Here is an 18,476-nt window from a genome sequence, read left to right as displayed (position 1 = left end):
TCCTACTACAGTCTCTGTTGTAGCTTCTAGGAGCACTTGTTTTGTTTAATGTTTGAACACTGTAACCTCATATGAGACACGGAGACGACTGTTAACACGAACCAACAAATCACTGCCAGCTCCTGCTACGCGGGTGGTGAAATCAAACCAACCCTCCGTGCTGAAGTTAGCAGGAAGATTGGAGCCGCTTTCATGAGAGATCGATGAGTCAGATTTCAGAGGATGAATTATGACATTAAAATGTGCAGCATCAAATTATAATATCAGACAAAACACAATGGAGTAAATAGTTAGAAAAGCCGGGCTGTTTTCAGACAGTGCAAGAAGGAGATAAACATCACTTCCTTTGTCTACTATTTTGCCCGCTGTTGGGGCTGCTTTACATCACTGATGGAATATTGTCATGTAGACGTGTTCAGGCCGGGAGTCTTATCAACCATGTAAAGTTTGGTGCAGACTGGAGCATTTACAATAAAGTTATAGCAACTTCCTCTGTCATGGTGAAACATCAGATCTCAATAATGTGAGGATGAGAATTTTCTGCAGGGTGAGACATGGCTGCCTTGCTCACACCTGTGTCATAAAAACTATGCAAGCTTTGTGCCCATTCACTTGAATTTCAATTAGTAAATTGAAAACCCTTGATGAGTTTGTGTGTAAAACAAATTAATTTCCTAATTTTCATCAAGTCTATTTTTAGGAATGTAAAGACTTTTAACTGCACGACATTAGATTTTTGCCGATATCTGATATGCTGATATTTCCAACTCATTGTGGCCGATTGCCGCTGCCGATATATGCACATATTTTTACCAGCTGGCTGAGGAGGCTATTATGCATGCAAGCATAGATTATACTATGATCAAGAAAGACAATATATGAAGGAAGAACTCAGGAATACTGGAGTTCAGTAGCTCAGCATTAAAGTTCTTCCCTCATATTGGCTATAGTCTTTCTTGATCATTAGTACAATATATGATTGCATGTATAATAGTCTTCTCAGCCAAGTGGAAAAAATATGTGCATATATCAACATCTGCAACTGGCAAAAATGACAGTGATCATGTTAAATAATCAAGATCTAAATATTGAACAAAAATAATTGTGATTATGATTTTTGCCATAACTGAACACCCCTAAAAACACAAATTGTGATTTACATACACACACACACACAGAGTTTAAATATGAGAGAAGTCCGCACACTGCGGACTTCCTGTTTGATTTAGGTCAGGGGTGTCAGCATAGGATTTGTAGGTCTTGATGAGACGAATAATTGAGTTTTGGTTTGATCTCTCTACGAGATTCCTACGGGCTGTGGCCGCCATTTTAGATACATAGGTGGCACTATAGAGCACATTTTAGCACATTGGGGGATAATTTTTACATTTTATCATATTTTTCAAGAGATCTGATATGCATGCCAAATTTGGTGAGTTTTTGAGCATGTTTAGGGGGTCAAGAGAAAGAAAGAAAGAAAGAAAGAAAGAAACAGAACAGATACAAGAGAGTCTTTGCCCCTTTGGGGCTCAGGCTCTAACAATGGGGTCCTCTGCCTTTTGGGCTCAGTCCCTAATAATGTCCCTAACAGCCCCTCATAACTCTGTGCTCAGGCCTTAATAAATAATGGTGTGATGGAAAAGCAAAGCTCTGAACAACTGTCCATCAGTCAGGTGAATCATCCTGAACTTCTGTGAATTCAAAATAGTTAAAAGAAAACTAACAAATATGTCATCATTCAATCAGGAATAAAAAAGCCCTCAGCCATTATACTGTATATGATACACTGAAGACAGTTATAAGGTGAAGTCAGTTGCTTTCAACATGCTGTTTCTCACTCTTTGACTTCCTTGCGTTTTTCTAACCACAACCAGTGTGACATTTTATCTCAGCAGCTGCAGACGAACGGAAAGAGAAACTAAATGACATTTGAAAAGTGAGCGTAGGAATGAACTCTTGTCTCTCTCATGGTATCTGATTGTAAGATTGACTGAGTTTGAGATTTTCATCTTTTCAGACATTACATTTATCTGAAGAGACCCTTTCACCTCATCACTACAAAACATTTTTTCCTTTAATTTTTAAATGTTAAATCTCTGTTGAGCTGTTCTGGAGCTCTGAAAAAAAGTTGTATATACATGTACCACTTATTCAGATGGTATTTTAAAATTACACAAGTTAAAGCTTCTGAACAACATAATATTCAATTAGTCAATAACAGGCAAACATAAAATTGATCTGTACAGACTAATGCAGGCTAATCTGGTCATAGTTAAAATAAACTGGCAACTCTGTGTATCTTCATTTTTCAACTGAATTCACACTGGAAACCTCACTTGGTGTTTTGAAGTGCAGCCTCACAGAGCTGCTTAACTGTAGACTCTAACCAGCCTTTCTTGTTAAATTAATGATCATTTTTATAATTTAATGTTAGTTTTGATGTCAGTATTACATTCATGTCATTTTTTAAAATTTCATCTTATTCATTGTGTTTACATGAAAAGGATTTGTTTGTTTGTTTGTCAGAAGCTGAATTATGTTCTTTGATTTCCAGCACATTCACACACATCCATGTGTTACTCAAGCATGTTTCATTGAAATTACCTCCCCATGACTGTAATAAGAGAAGTAAGATCAATGGATGCAACACCCTGGCAGTCTGAAAAATGACAAGAGAGATTTGTACTTATTAAGATCATACAAATCAAAGATACAATAAGTCTTCTCTTGGTGGGAAATGATAAAGAGGAAATCTTCAAACAAATACAGTAATAATGTTTATAAAGATTATTGCTTTGCTTCTTCTGTTTCTCTAGTTTTTCTTCTTTGTGTCTGAGTCTCTCAGAGCTTTGCAGAGGGTGTTGTCAGGTGTGACTTCCTGTCCAACTAAACCACAGAGGAAATAAGAGCTTGTTTGACAAGAACTAGTCCTGCAAAGATTACAGGAAAGCATGTGATAAATTGTAAATATGTATGTAATGGATTGTTTTCTTTAAGAAACTGTTACTTGAACATTTTTCAGTGTGCTCCTAAAGTTATATGTATGCTCCTAATTTCTTTCATTTAGGAGCACATGTACTCCTTGAGAAAAAGTAAGGATTGAACACTGCTGTCAGATATGTAGAAGCATTAAGTAAGTGGAGTGTGGTGCAGTCCAAGGGCTTCTGTCACAGGCAGTAGATGTTGACTTTACCCATCCCCCCCCTCCCATTCTCTCTCTCTCCCTCTCAGCTGGAAGGAAGGTTTTCAGAGTGATCGTCTTGTGAAATATCCTCATACATCCCATGACTTTGGCCAAATCCTACATAAAAATCACATTTTTTTGTAGGTATTTTCGTTGCAAATCCATTGATACAGGTTTGAAAGTGGTCGGACTTATAGTTTAGACGCCAGATGCCCCAGTTTGGCACAAAGTCCATGCCCAGAGATTGCCTCCCCATTGGTTTACATTGTAAGGTGTGATGTGGCACTCCAACTTTCAGGGCTTACTAAATCTAAACCGTTCGAGTTATTACAAAGTTTTTAATAACTTTTGTTCAACACAGTGTGATAAGTCATGTATTAAAGTTTGAAGCCGATAGCATTAACGCCCTAGGAGGAGATATTGTTTATTCAAGGTCCAAAATTGACACAAAATCGTATTTTGAAATTGAGATTGCGGACTTCCTGTTAGATTTAGGTCAGGGGTGTCAGCATATGATTTGTAGGGCTTGATGAGATGAATAATTGAGTTTTGGTTTGATCTCTCTACAACATTCCTACGGGCTGTGGCGGCCATTTTAGATACATATGTGGCGCTCTCAAGCACATTTTGGCACTTCGGGGGTTAATTTTTACATTTTATCAAATTTTTCACCAGACCTGATGTGCGTGCCAAATTTGGTGAGTTTTTGAGCTTGTTTAGGGGGTCAAATTTAGAGTTAAAGTGGCATAACGAGAAAGAAAGAAACACACAAAAAACAATAGGGTCTTCACCCTTTGGGCTCAGGCCCTAATAAATCCCTTGACTTTGGCCAAATCCTACATAAAAATCACATTTTTTGTAGGAATTTTCATGGCGAATCCATTGATACAGGTTTGAAAGTGGTCGGACTTATAGTTTAGACGTCAGACGCCCCAGTTTGGCACAAAGTCCATGCCCAGAGATTGCCTCCCCATTGGTTTACATTGTAAGGTGTGATGTCGCACAATAACTTTCAGGGCTCACTAAATCTAAACCATTCGAGTTATTACAAAGTTTTTAATAACTCAGGGGTGTCAGTGTATGATTTATAGGTCTTGATGACACGAATAATTGAATTGGCACTTTGGGGGTTCATTTTTACATTTTATCAAATTAAGCCCTTTGGGCTCAGGCCCTAATTAAAATTTATATGCACTCGTTTCATTTCAGCTCAGTGTAGAGAAATATGGTGATACAGACAACCGCCTTACTGTATGCATCTATGATTACACTGTCGACACCATGTATCCCTATCCGTGATACGGCCGCCCCTCGACAAAACTAGTACGCTAGTTAGGGGGCCTCCCACCCCCTGAAAAAAAAACTACAGGAAACACTGGAGAGAAAGTGAACAGTGCAGCACTACACTGCATGAACTGGATCTGAAAATTGTGCGTGCGTGTGTGTGCAAATTTTTTTTTTATTATTCATTTACTGTAGCATGTCAATATATGTTTAATGATAGCAGTTGTGAAGTATTCTGCTTCTATACCAGTACTACCAATACTAATTAGTACTAGCATAATTAATCTGAAAGGTAAACAATAGATTTTGAGGTACAAATTTCAATTTTTCAGTGATTAAGACATGTACTTTGAATGTAAACAAGGTCCCAGAGTGCATAAAAAAGAATCAAAATAGAGCTTGTTTATCAAAAAAAAAAAATCTGGGGAAGAATGGACCCACCTACAGAGGTCCAGGCTAAGTTCTGAATGTCATCAAATCCTAGAAACATCCCTGGCTGACAGAAATTTTATTACAAAAAATCATGTTGGACAAGCTGTGGCTAATATACCTTGTAATTAATGTTCATGTCTTACTGATATGCCTAAAATAATAACTCAGCTCTTGGTCCACTCATTGAAAAAGGAGACAGGAAAAATGGAAAACGATGTTTCTTTTCCACATCGCAAAATTTGGACTTTTTTCACCTTCAGTGAAATATTCAGCATGTTCACCAAGATGAGTTATATGTTAGGTATAGTCCTTGTCTTTATCTAATACTCTGTCCAGTCAGCTTGAAAGGCAATTCACACCTACAGAAATATTTTATTTCAGTATTTGTGTTTGTGACTTTGTCCTGTTACTCTGTAAAGAATGAGGAACAGATAAGATGGAGACAGAGGACCATGACAACACAGCAGCCGGAGGGGAGCCTGAAGTCGAATTTGAAAATCCACCTGTGGCAAACGACAAAGGTAATTTAAAGTTTTGAAAATAAAGTTTAATAAACCTCAGGTAGCTAACTAACCAAACATTATGATTTTGAAACTCATCATGAGTTTTCTGTTTTTCCTACATTAGCCTGCACTGCAGTGGAGGAGTTAGAGAAGAGTGAGACTGAAGTCAAGGTAAAGGCATTATTGTCATCATCATACAGCTGCATTTAGGACAGTTCCAAGTTCTTTCTATCCAAAACCTTTATTCACAGGAAGTTTTTTTGGTAGTACATTTGTACATCTACGTTTTCAGAAAGATATGAGATACTTTATTTTATCTTCATCTTAAACTGAAAAGGTTTTGATTCAATGACTCCCTTAACAGACTTTATTTTTGTTTTATCACTCTCTTAAATGTGACAACATTGCACGTTGTTGATCCTCAACTTGTTATATTATCTCTATTTATCTAAATGCTGTTTTCTTGGATTCATGTTGTCAGTGGGTCTAACCTGAGGAATTTATTGTAAAACAAATCATCTGTTCTGTAGTGTGATCCAGTGGATGAACCCAGTGAAGCTGAACACTCAGAGAGGAACAATGAAACAACGTCAGGAGAGTCTGAAATCACAGTTGAAGTACCAACTGCATCACATAAGAAAGGTGAATATGGCAGAAAATAGCCATACAGACTTTAATTTTATAAACAAGTGAATATCTAATGTTGAACATTAAATACCTCTGAATTTACAGCACTGAAATATTTTAATTACAAATTCATCTGTCTGAATTTCTGTGTTCTGAATTCCTCTCTTTGGAGTTTTCAGTATTGTCTTTTTAAGGTTAAGTGACTGAGATGCAAGCACAAGAAAACATCGATAAGTTCACTTTAGTTACATACACATTTATTACTAATACTACAGCCACAAGTCCTAAACACTACAACATTTTGCAGACAAGACACAAGAGTGAAAGGGAAACTAGTACACAAAGCTATGGCCAGTGAATGATTTGAATGCATGATGCAGAGTTATCTATTGTGTAGTTGGTATGAGAGACCTGATAAACTGATGAGATGACTGTTACCTGATAAGCAGTGAGTCAAATCAACGGTACAACAGCTTAGTTCTGAATTGCATATTAAAGTGACAAATCATGAAAGCACCAGAGTTTAAGCAAGTTGTTGAAGGTTCTGTACGAATACTTGTTTGCTCCCTGAGGTGGCTTCTCGCAGTGTGTGGGTATTGGGTCGGACCCTTTTTCTGTGTATGTGCCCAGTGAGCAACCTTCATAGAAATGATTGGGGTGATATCTTGGAACGCAGTATCCAGTTCTTCTGAATAGATCCATCTTTAACCAAGGCATTTTGAGCAATCTCAGTCTCAGTGACTCAACATGAAGTTTTACATCTAAATTGAGCTAGATGAATTTTAGGAATTTGAACATAATTTCTTGAATATGTGACATCTAAACATATATATATATATATACATATACTGGGAATTAAGTTTCTGAAATTGACTTTTGAACTTTAAGAACATCAGGAATAATAATAATAAAACAAGTTTTTCAGATTATATTTAAGTCACGTTTCAAACACCGTGGAGAATTATGAAAACTCAATAAAAAATATCCTCACATTTGGCTACTTTGACCATTCAGCAGGAGAGGCTGATGAAGTTAAAGAGGTCCATGATGAAAACAGCAGTGACATTAGTGAGCAGACTGCAGGGGAGAGCGACAGGCTGGAGTGCACAAGTCAGAGTGTTGCAAGAGAAATCAAAGAATGTAAGAAATACTTTAATCCATTTCCCTATTTTGTATTGTATTTCAGAAAAATGTCAAAAAGTGTGTTGCTTCAGTGATTGCAACATTATGATATTATTCTTTATTGTGTTTCAGTGACAACTGATCTCACACTTGTGTTGGTTGGTGACACAAATTCCATTGAGATTGGATCAAACAACCTCCTACTTGACCGTGATGTGCAAACAAATGAGGCACAATTTTCACACAAACTGTATGATTTGTTTGGTCGGCGCATATATGTCATTAACATGCTTGGTCTTCAAAACATTGACAAATTCCCATTAAAGAGGGGAATCCATGCCTTTCTCTTACTGTTACAAAATGGTCTGCATATCAGCCAGTATAGTTCAGGAGTGCAGTGGCTAGAAAAAACTTTTGGAAAAGGATCACTTCCTTATTTACTGACAGTTGTCACTCATAAGTCAGATGAAAAATGTGAAAGTGTATTGACAGAGTTGGAAGCCAATAGTGCTGAAAAAAGATACCTTACATGTAACAACAGTATGATGGATGTAAATGAGATAATAGCATTATTGAAGAACATAGATGACTTGGTGTCTGAAAATGATCCACACTGCTACAGTGGACTGATGTATGATGACAAAGACCACCTGGACCCCAAATCCCAGGAAGAAGAGAGGATCAATTCCTCTGTGTCTCAGCAAAATCAAACAGGTGAGATTTAAAGGAAAATTGTGCTTGAATACAACTTAAGTTTCATTTTTGTAAGTTTGAAAACACTGAAGTCACAACAAAATTGTTGCTGAAATTGTGATGTTACAAACAGACTAAAGACCAAAACTACAAAAGGGTTAATTTTGTTGACGTGAAAAAATATTTTATTTTAATAACAATATAATTTTATTTGTTCTGAAACATACATTTTAAGATTGTCTCCAGAATGTTCTGTATCTGTTACTGTAAACTTATCAACAAGTCTTGATAAAGCTGCTTCAAATTGTATGTTTCATAGATGTAAGCCCTATATTACTGTTCACATGGCCAACACATAAATCTGCCAGTTTATTATGGGATAAATGGGTATAGATACCCTATACTCTGTGCAGGTTAAGTGGATTAGAAAATAGATGGATAAAGGTTGGATATTGTCAAAGTATAGTAATCATGCAGCATTAAAAACTCAACAATAAATGTAAGATTAAAATCCACTGTCCAATCTGCTTTTTCCACATTCCATCCAGTAGATGAGTCAGAGAAGAATGCATCTGCAATCAAGCTAAAGGTAAGCTCTTACACCTTAATTTACAAATTAGATGCTATAGAGAGTGACTTCAACACAGTTCATTTTGTTAATTAACAATAATAACATTTATAAAAAAGATATTTTTACTTGAGTTTTAATGTATACAATATGTACATTTAAACACTCGGTACACATTCCTTCTCCCAAAGCAAAAAGGAAAAAAAAGCTAAAAATAAAATCCTTCAAAAGTGTGACTTTCCAAAAAGTCACAAACAAGTTAAATTTGTGTCTGTCCGTTTCACAACATAAATAAATCACTCCAAAGCAAGACAGGCTTCAAGTTCCTTCCTATAGAAGTTATGTCCACGTTTTTCCAGAGAAGTTTGGCTTGAAGAGGAACTGCTTTAAATAACAAAGATATCAGACCTTAACCTTATGAGCGGGTGTTAATTCCTCAATTTTGGACAATACTGGGGTTCTGTCCAAAAATGAAGAAATTGAATTTGTAAATTACTTAAACTATAAATATTACTCTTTTTGGAATGTCGCACAACTGGTTAGTCTCTGCGTAGAATCTGAAATTTGCTCCACACCTTTTAAATATCATAATTTAAAATTGTTGCTATATTTTTGCAGCAAATCACTGATGTATGGCAGACATTTAAGACCATCTACTTTACTGTATCTACCTTCGGGTGATGATTATAGCATTTCTAATAGTTAATCTAGGTTTTAGAACTTTGCATGGTACATGGACAGACGTGACAGTTCAATGTTATTGTTGGATACAAGTGATTGCTCTGTTCTCCTATATTGTCTAGAAACATGTTTAGTCTAAATCTGTTACATCAGAACCTTCTCTGTTGTAATGACCTGGTGAACTAAAGGGTAAATAAAATCATCTGTTTTCTTAGTGTCATCCAGTGACTGAACCTGGTGATGCTGAACACTCAGAGAAGAATGATGGAAGCACAACATCAGATGGAGAGCCTCAGGACAAGTCTGTGAAAACATCTGCACCAAGTGAGAAAGGTAAACATGTAATCAATTTTTGATTTTTTAATTTTGACATGGATGTACAGTAACATGGGTTTAATTCATATTCATATTTTAAAGAGTAACTACACCCCAAAATGGTTTTTAAATAATAAACCTTTAATTATGTCTCAACTCTGATAGAATAAAACAATTCTAGTCATTTTGTCAACACTTAATCAAGTTACATACATTAAAGTATTCATCTGTTAAAATTGGGCTCAATGTGCCACTTAATGAAGTGAGCAGAGGCCACTAATTTTGAAAAGCCCCTGCTGCATCAGTGGAGTGAATTTCCTGAGGGGGGCTGCATAATTCAGTACTAATGTCTGTCTGAACACAGCTTTAGAGATTTCTTCTGGCTGAGCCAGCTGACTTCCTGTTGGCTCCTCACAGACATGAATTTTATTGTATCACATTCTGATAATACAAAAAGTAATTTCAGGATTTTTTTTATTGTTTATAATCATTACTTTTGTATGGTTTTATATGTGAAAAAGTATTTTTGGTCCAGTGGGCATCATGTCATGCTGCAATATTGAGTGCATCCTCTAAGCCAAAATCACCATATAGCGCAACGCTGTTGGTGGGGGCTTGGTACAAAGAGGACTGTACTAATGTCATCAGAGAAAAAAATATATAATCAGTGTAAAAGAAGATTATAAGGTGTTTCTGATCAGAACTGACCCTGCTACAGTCCAAGTTAAAGTTGTTTTGTCCACTCCAACATACACATCTACTCTGTAGATCACTTGTCCTGTGTTTTCCTTTGAGAGAAAAATCAGAGACTGAAGGGGTAAAACTTTTATTTTTGGTTTCATGATGGCACCCCTTTTACATTAATTCAATGGAATTAACTTCCATACTACTTAGATAGACAACTTGTTTTCATACAGCCAATCAAATCCTCACATAAAGCAGTAAAGTCAGCGTTCTGTCATAGGTTGACTTGTAGCTACAGCACAAGTTTGTTACTACAACTACTCTCTCATATCCCTGCCAGTGTTTGAACAATCCCACCCACTCTGGTAAAGGGAGGGACCAAGCAGGATTACACAGTACACTCACTCTTTAATTGAAACTTCCATGGCTATTTCAGTCTCATCTGAACCCTTAGTTCAGGGTTCAGTAGTACATTGCTCTGTCCCTCTGGTAATGCAGTTTATTGTTGTACTGCAGGTACCTTACATACAGATGCGGATGGAAACAAGGATAAGGTAAGGAATTTAAAATTAAAGACTATTTCCTTTATAACCCAGTCTTTGAGGGTCTTTGAAGTTTTTATATACAATACATGATTATTTACTTATTATTTACAGAAGTCAGAGAAGATTTTTGAAGAGAAGAGAACGGAGCAATATCAAAGAGAATTTAAAACACTGCTCAGGAGACTTCACCTTCAACAGAAACTGACACCAGCAGATTTTCTTAGAATAAGTCAACCTGTAAAACAGCAACACGACACATCTGAGAAAGATCTAGCTCACACTTTTCTTCAGAGGTTGATGATGTTAGACTACAGAGCCAGATATATTCCTGTAAAACAAGACAGTCCTGAGATGAGCTGCACAAAGCCACTGAACACAGTAACAGAAGAAGAAGAAGAAGAAGAAGAAGAAGAAGATGACGACTTTGCTAATTTTAGCACCAGTGTAGACTCTCTTAAACCAAAACAGTCTCATGTGCATCCAATGGATGTTCAAATGGCAGTATTTCACTGCTCAGACAGCTTTCTTAAGCAGAACATGATTACAAAGCTATCGCAGTGTCAGTACGCCGTACCTTTGCTTGTTCCTGACCCAGTCAAAATGGATATTAAGTGTCCTCTGTGGACATTCAGACAAATAAGAAAAAGCTGGAAGATAACTCAAACCAAAGATGATTCAAACATCATCACCATGAAGAGTATGCCCATCTGCAAAGCTAAGACGCCCATGGTGTCATTTTTCCGTCTTGGTTCACTATCACGGTCTAAATCTGAGCTGATCAACACTTTGATCAACGACCGTCACAGCACCTTCTTCCACAGAAACTGCAAAGGTAGCACCAAATCTCGTCATTTGATGGACGGTGTGGCAGAGATTGCATGGTACTGCCCTGCTGGGAAACATGATGATGCCTTCACTGACTGCATTGCCTTCTGTAATCTTCATGGTGATGCTCTGTTGATTGAAGAACAGTGTAAAACACTTATGGAAAAGTCATCAGTCAATGTTGTTCTGGTGCAAACTCTGAATAAAAGTCACAAAAGTTGGACAGTTGTCTCAGCCCTTCTTAAGGCTACAAAACCTCTCATTTGTCTCATTGTTGATGATGATTGTGGTGCAGTTGAGACAAAAGAGGGAAAATACAAAATGGGTCTGAAAGACAGAAGCCAGTCAGATGTTGGTGAAGAACTGAAAGAAATCATTGGAAAAATCTTGTCTGGACCACATACATCCTTCCAGCTGGAAACCATGGCTAAGGTCTCTGGAATCAGAGTGGATGAAGATGACTCAGTCTACCAAAAAGGAAAATCTGCTGCTATGACAATAGTGAATTTACTTCAAAAGATGGATGTTTCAAAAATCAAAGATAAATATCTGCCTTGTCGAGGCCAACTGTGGCATGACTGGTGCAAAACAAACAAGGAACAGTATCGCCTCAAAGGGCACATTGAGAAGGAGAAATGTGAAAAACAACAGGAACTAGAGATCATACGTCAAAAACAACGTGATGCTTCCTCTAGTGAACTGATAAAGTTGTTCATTGAAAGCCTCTCATCTCTGCCATTAGAGGATAAAGAGTATTTCCTTAAATGGCTTCAGATCTTACTGGATTCACTCTCCACAGATGATCTATCTTCAATTCTTCAAGAATATGATGAAAAGTGGTCTGAAGTCTTGGATTTGAAGAAGCGTGGCAAATCTGATCAGTTAATAAGAAAGCAAACTGAACTTGAGAAAATATCAGCAAAACTACAGTCAGCTACTTTTGGCTTAGAGCACATCTTTAGAGAAATTGGACAGATCTATGAAGCCCATAAATCTCTGAAGAAACAAACAAAGCAGAAAGAGATTGACTGGTCTAAATACCCTGAGCTGGCTGCAGAGCTGATGATAGCAGGGCACCCAATGGAGCTGATGGATGGTGATGCAGGTTATGTGCCTTTAACATGGATCTCTAGTCTTTTAGATGAAGTCATCAACAAACTGGGCGACAAGAGAATTTTTGTTTTGTCAGTTCTGGGTTTACAAAGCAGTGGAAAATCAACCATGCTGAATGCCATGTTTGGATTACAGTTTGCAGTAAGTGCTGGCAGGTGCACCAAAGGTGCCTTCATGCAGCTGGTCAAAGTGTCAGAGAAGATGAAGATGAAAGACTTTAAGTTTGACTATGTTCTAGTGGTAGACACTGAAGGACTGCGTGCTCTTGAGTTGGCAGGTAACGCCAGTCTTCACCATGACAATGAACTGGCAACATTTGTTGTTGGTCTGGGAAACATGACATTGATCAACATCTTTGGAGAGAATCCAGCTGACATGCAAGATGTCCTGCAGATTGTTGTTCAGGCTATCATGAGGATGAAGAAAGTTAAACTTTCTCCAAGTTGTCTGTTTGTTCACCAGAATGTAACAGATATTGGAGCTGCAGAGAAAAACATGGATGGAAAGAGACGACTGCAAGAAAAACTGGACGAGATGGCTAAACTAGCTGCCAAAGAGGAGGTTTATGATGCTGAATGCTTCAATGACATAATTGTATTTGATGTGCAAAAAGATGTGAAATACTTTGCCCAACTGTGGGAGGGAAGTCCACCCATGGCACCTCCAAATCCAGGTTATAGTGAGAGCATCCAGGATTTAAAGAACTTCATCCTCTCTAAAGCCTCACAGTCTGCTGGGACGACTCTCTCAAAGTTCAAAAGCAACATAAAGGACCTATGGGCAGCACTTCTGAAAGAAAACTTTGTTTTCAGTTTCAAAAACACACTTGAAATTGCAGTGTACAGAAAACTTGAGGTCCAGTATGGGAACTGGACCTGGGCCCTGAGGAGCAACATGTTGACCATTGAGAACCAACTTTATAACAGAATTGAAAATGAAAAACTTGAGAAAGTTGATCACAGTTATCTCTTAAAAAAACAAAGCAAAACATATGAAGAAGTCAAAAAAGATATGAAGAAGTATTTTGATGATGACAGAGACAAAGAAATCTTGGCTCAGTGGCGAAGCCGATTTGAAATCAAAATCAAAGAGTTTCATGATGAACGGGTGGGAGGAGTTAAAAGAAAACTGGATGAAGTCATCCAGCAGAAGAATGCTTGTAAAAAACTAGATGACAAGAAGGCAGAGTTTGAAAAGATGCTGCTACAAAAGAGCGAAGAACTTGCTCAACAGTTAAAAGACAAGGCCAAAGATGAAGAGGAACTTAAAAGGCAGTTCGACGGTGTTTGGAGTGGCTTGGTTGCTGAGTTAACTGGAGACATTAAGCCTATAAAGGATATCACCCTGGAAGATGAAAAAAAGTTCATCCTTGATGAGCTCAGTATTGAATGGTCTCTAATAGATGATTCAAAGAGTTCTGAAAGCTACAAAAAAATATCAACGATGGGGGATTATTTTAAGTATGTAACCCTGAACAATCATGAAGAGCTCTGCGACAAAAGCCAACAATCCCAAGATGGTAAGAAGGCAAACAAGAAGACAAAAGAGCAAGAAGGATGGAGAACTTGGTTTCTTCAGAAATTTTGGAGATCTGGATCAACACAACAAGAAGAACCATGTAAATCAAGTGAAAAGTTTTCATTTGAAGAGAACCAACTGATCACATCCCTCATTAATAATGTTGCACAACAGAGCATTGGCATAATTCAAGGAAAACCTGTGGCTTCAAGAGGGTACAGTCAAACATACTTGCAGGAGGTGGCCAAAAATGTCAAAGACAAAGTGACAGAATTTGAAAATACAAGGAAATACACCCTGAAGAAGGAGTTTACAGTTGATCTCCTACTGTATGTGCTTGAGATGGTAGGGAGTAAGCTTTTAGAGTCCCACAACAAATTCAAAACGAAAAATGATGCTGTAACTTTTGTAGAAAGCAAGAAAATACAATATTACAGCATTTTCAGAAGTTTCTGCAAAGGAAACTCATCTGCTGTTGTGCTTGGAGAACTGATCTGTGACAAACTGAAGGTTTCCACGGTTGAAGCTGTCTGTAACAAGACCGCCCTTGATCTCGCTGGAGAGATGAGGTGCAACTCCCCTGCATTCAGTGGGAACAGGTTGAACTTGGAGAAACATGTGTTGAAGTCACTGGCAGAGAAAGAAGACTTTGATAGTTACATGAACTACATCCGACACCCAAGGAAGCAAGCAGAAATTTTCATAAGAGAGGAAGTAAAGAAATACATCTTTACAGAACACAAAGCTAAAACACTGAATATACTCAAGAAAAATGTTGACGACATCGAGAAACTTGTGATTCAAGCTTTATTTACTGCAACAGAGAGGGTCAAAACTGAGAGAGGAGACACAGACATGTGGCTGAAGGAATTTTCCAGTTTGCTAAAAGAAAATGATAAGCTAACATTCAACACCATTTGTTGTCAAAATTTCAGTGACATAGAGAACTTTGACTTTCTTAAAGAAGAGATACAGAAAGGACTTAGACCCATCATTCAGGACTTGAGGCGCCTCTCATTGGATAAGATGCAGGAATTCAGGCTGAAGCCAGATCAAATCCTTATTGATCAGCTGTGTAAGTGCTGCTGGGTAAAGTGTCCATTCTGTTCAGCTGTTTGTACCAACACCGTGGAAGATCACAGTCCTGATGATCACAGCGTGCCTTTCCATCGATCAACTGCAGTCACCGGTAGGTACTACAGAAACACAGATGAATTGAGCATCGAATTCTGCACAACAAAAGTGGCAAGTGATTTACATTTTTGCCTTCATGCTGATTCAGATGAGTCCATTCCCTATAAAAAGTACCGAACTGGTGGCCCAAAATATGCTAACTGGAGAATCGACTATGATGAATCTAAGCTGAAATACTGGAAGTGGTTTGTATGTCGATTTCAAGAGCAGCTGGAAGACCACTATAAGTCAAAATTCAAGGGCAGAGGTGAAATTCCCAGCGAGTGGAAAACGCACTCTAAAGAAGAAGCTATTAAAAGTCTGGATGAAATGTGTGAGTGAGCAAACACAACACAACTACAACTCTGATGAAAATTACAATACTGTTTTCTTTTACATGAACCAAACTACTTTAAAACAGCGTTTTCAGATTTATGCTGATTTTATAATTGACAGGTGACTCTGACTGTGATAAAGAAATATGGAAAGTCAGTGATTTGACTTAAAGGACGTGAAGGAACACTTGATTGCTTGATTGAAGTGAACACATAAACAAAACAAGCGCAAGAGAACAATAACATCTACAAAGCAAATCTGTAGTGAGAATATCTGGAAATGAAAGCATTTTCCTTGCAGAGAAGATGTGTTTGTTAGCAATAATGAGTTAAAGGGGAAATGAGACAAGATAAAGCCTCCTATTGCATTATTGTTTTACAGGATGCACAAATATTGTCAGAAATTATGTACATTTTACTTTTTTTATTTTTGCTGTTTCATCAAGGAGTCATGATTGACACGATCACAACTATTTTCATTTATGTATTTCAACTCTTTTTTGTTTTATATTTCTATCATGTATTGGTTGTATGCTGATATGGGCATAAAGTCTAAATGTCTAAATATCTTGTTTTTTGATTTAATCTTTTTTTTTTTTAAAAATTCATGAAATTTGTTTGTTATAATTGTTTCAAGGAGCACGGAAATGTGCAAGATGTTTGAGCTGAAACTTACTGAATGGTGATTATGGACATATTTTACCTTTTTTATTATGTTGAACTCACTAGAAAAGTCTGAATTTCAATTAATATGGAAAAAGTTGTCAGACAGGACTTTTTATACAAGCCACATTTTTTCTTATACACATACATATCTAGATATTACATCTGAAAATAATGTCAAACAAATATTATCTTTTGAATTTCTTATATTTTAACTTTCTTTTAAGTGTATTGTTTATGTTAAAGAATATATCAAACATAATTGATGAAGAATGTTTTATGTTTCCAAAATATTTGAAGTGTTCAATTTAATTTGTTCTATGTCATGTTTATCTCATTTTAACCAAACTGTTATTGTATCCTCATATAAATGAGTTTTGTTGTTTTGAATAATTAGACTCCTGCTCTGTCTTAAATATGATGACATCCAGGACATTAATGTCAATAATGTTGTGTTTGTGAGGAAATCTTTTTAAATGAGTATAATGAGTCATGATAATAAATAAATATCTACTGAAATACCAAGTTTCTTATTGATTAGTGTTTTTGAAATGACAAAGACTCAGTAAACACATGTAAGTGCTTGTATGTTTACTAGTGTACATTTTCACATTTTGAATAGTCTCATTAGATGCTATTGATTCTAAAAACCTGCTGAACCTGAGATAATATGGAGCATCACCTTTGACTTTAGGAATATTGTTTTATGCAGTAAGCAGTGCTAAATTCTAAAATATAGGTACTGTAATTTGACATTAGACCATCATTATATTGAAAACATAATAATATAAAGAGTTCGGTCTCAGTTACACATGTTTAGAACAAACGCAAACACACCTTTCTTCTCTGCATAAAAATGAAGAAGACTATAAAGTTAATTTGGTTCTTTTTAAAGCATCAAACAGAATTACTTCCTTCGCTGTCAGCCTGGTCTCAGTCAGGTTACTTTTCACATTCACCACTGTCTGAACCAGTGTTACAGTAAATCTGTCGGACTGAAACACAGTTTGGAGTTTCCTCCATAGTTCCTCCCCAACAGTTCCTCATTACATTTGCACTGTGAACATCAGTGTGTTTCTGTACATGTAGCCTAATCTCTTTCGTTCCAAAATATCTGCACAGTGGTCCAGTCAACATATGTGTTAAATTCACTGCACTTAAAATAGAGCTGATAAGCAATGTTCACGCACAGTATAGCCTCATAGTAAGAAACATTATTACCATTCTTTGTAATTTCTTCTCTCTTTAAATGGAATTAAATAAAATGAAAGAAACATACACCCAGAATCCATTCATTAAAAATGTAGATAGTGGCAGACTGTCAATCTAAAGATACCCAGTCCAGTGAGCACCAATCGGGATTTCAACGTTAATTTTGACAATTTGTGTCACAAAACACAAATCTCTTTAATCATTTTGATAATTTGTTCAGTTGTAGCTTGAAAGAGAGGCGATATTTATTAGTGTGAAGGTAATTCTCCAAAGTCATATTGCACTGGTGGACGAAATGTGGTCTACAAAAAGACGTCATTTAAACGCATTTAATGTTTCATATAAAATGTCATAAATAAGGAACTATAAAGTAGGGGTGGAGCAAAATATGAATACAGTATTCGGAAAAGCACAAATAGGTGGTTTTTACTAATATCTATTTCGTACAAATACTTTTAAAAAAAAAAAGTGTTTTTGGGAAAAAAAAAAAACTTGTCAAATAGTGCACAGGTTGGACTTGTAGCTTGTAGCGAGGTTACATCATTGTGTCTGTTTCTCTCCTCTGCTCCACTCTGCTCTCTGTGTCATGGATGTATAAAGAGCTGCAGGTCTGTGCCTGACAGAGCTGAGCTTTGGATGAGTGGTCAGCGTAGTTGTCTGTGGTCTGAGACCCCAGGGTCTGAGATTCAGTGTGAGAACCCTCCATTGTTAGACCACATTTCACTGAGATTTGCAATAGTGAAAATTGTCATTCTCTACAATGTGCAAATAATAGCCTAAAGCTGTATTCAGATCAAATCAAGCAGTGCGGCGAGAACATGGGGGTAGTGCATTTAGGCTGCAGACATTGTGGCCACAGCGGTGCCTCACTGGCCTGCAGCGAGAAAGTTGATCCAGAGTTAACTTTTGGAGAATCGCAACGTCATACTGCAGTGGCCAATCACAGCTGGTGATCAGATTGATCAGGGCTTTAATCTCTGCCAGGTCCTATATGGTACT

The 18,476-nt window shown here is 37.0% G+C and overlaps 1 protein-coding gene across 1 annotated transcript in view; it reads left to right on the top strand.

Annotated features, from left to right (window-relative positions):
* The window catches only part of LOC122966214 (interferon-induced very large GTPase 1-like), a 103,568-nt gene extending 86,327 nt beyond the window's left edge, over window positions 1-17,241 (top strand). Inside the window, exons 21-28 of the mRNA XM_044330247.1 lie at window positions 5,528-5,574; window positions 5,934-6,045; window positions 7,045-7,170; window positions 7,285-7,866; window positions 8,394-8,434; window positions 9,310-9,427; window positions 10,610-10,647; window positions 10,750-17,241. Of these exons, the coding sequence (XP_044186182.1) occupies window positions 5,528-5,574; window positions 5,934-6,045; window positions 7,045-7,170; window positions 7,285-7,866; window positions 8,394-8,434; window positions 9,310-9,427; window positions 10,610-10,647; window positions 10,750-15,609 (5,924 nt within the window). The 3' untranslated portion in view covers window positions 15,610-17,241. The remainder of the gene's footprint in view (window positions 1-5,527; window positions 5,575-5,933; window positions 6,046-7,044; window positions 7,171-7,284; window positions 7,867-8,393; window positions 8,435-9,309; window positions 9,428-10,609; window positions 10,648-10,749) is intronic.
* Window positions 17,242-18,476: the final 1,235 nt, after the last annotated feature.

Source organism: Thunnus albacares, chromosome 17 (genome assembly GCF_914725855.1).
Source record: "Thunnus albacares chromosome 17, fThuAlb1.1, whole genome shotgun sequence".
Classification (NCBI taxonomy): domain Eukaryota; kingdom Metazoa; phylum Chordata; class Actinopteri; order Scombriformes; family Scombridae; genus Thunnus; species Thunnus albacares.
The sequence above is the reverse complement of the archived record's forward strand: the minus strand, read 5'-3'. Positions and strand labels throughout refer to the sequence as shown.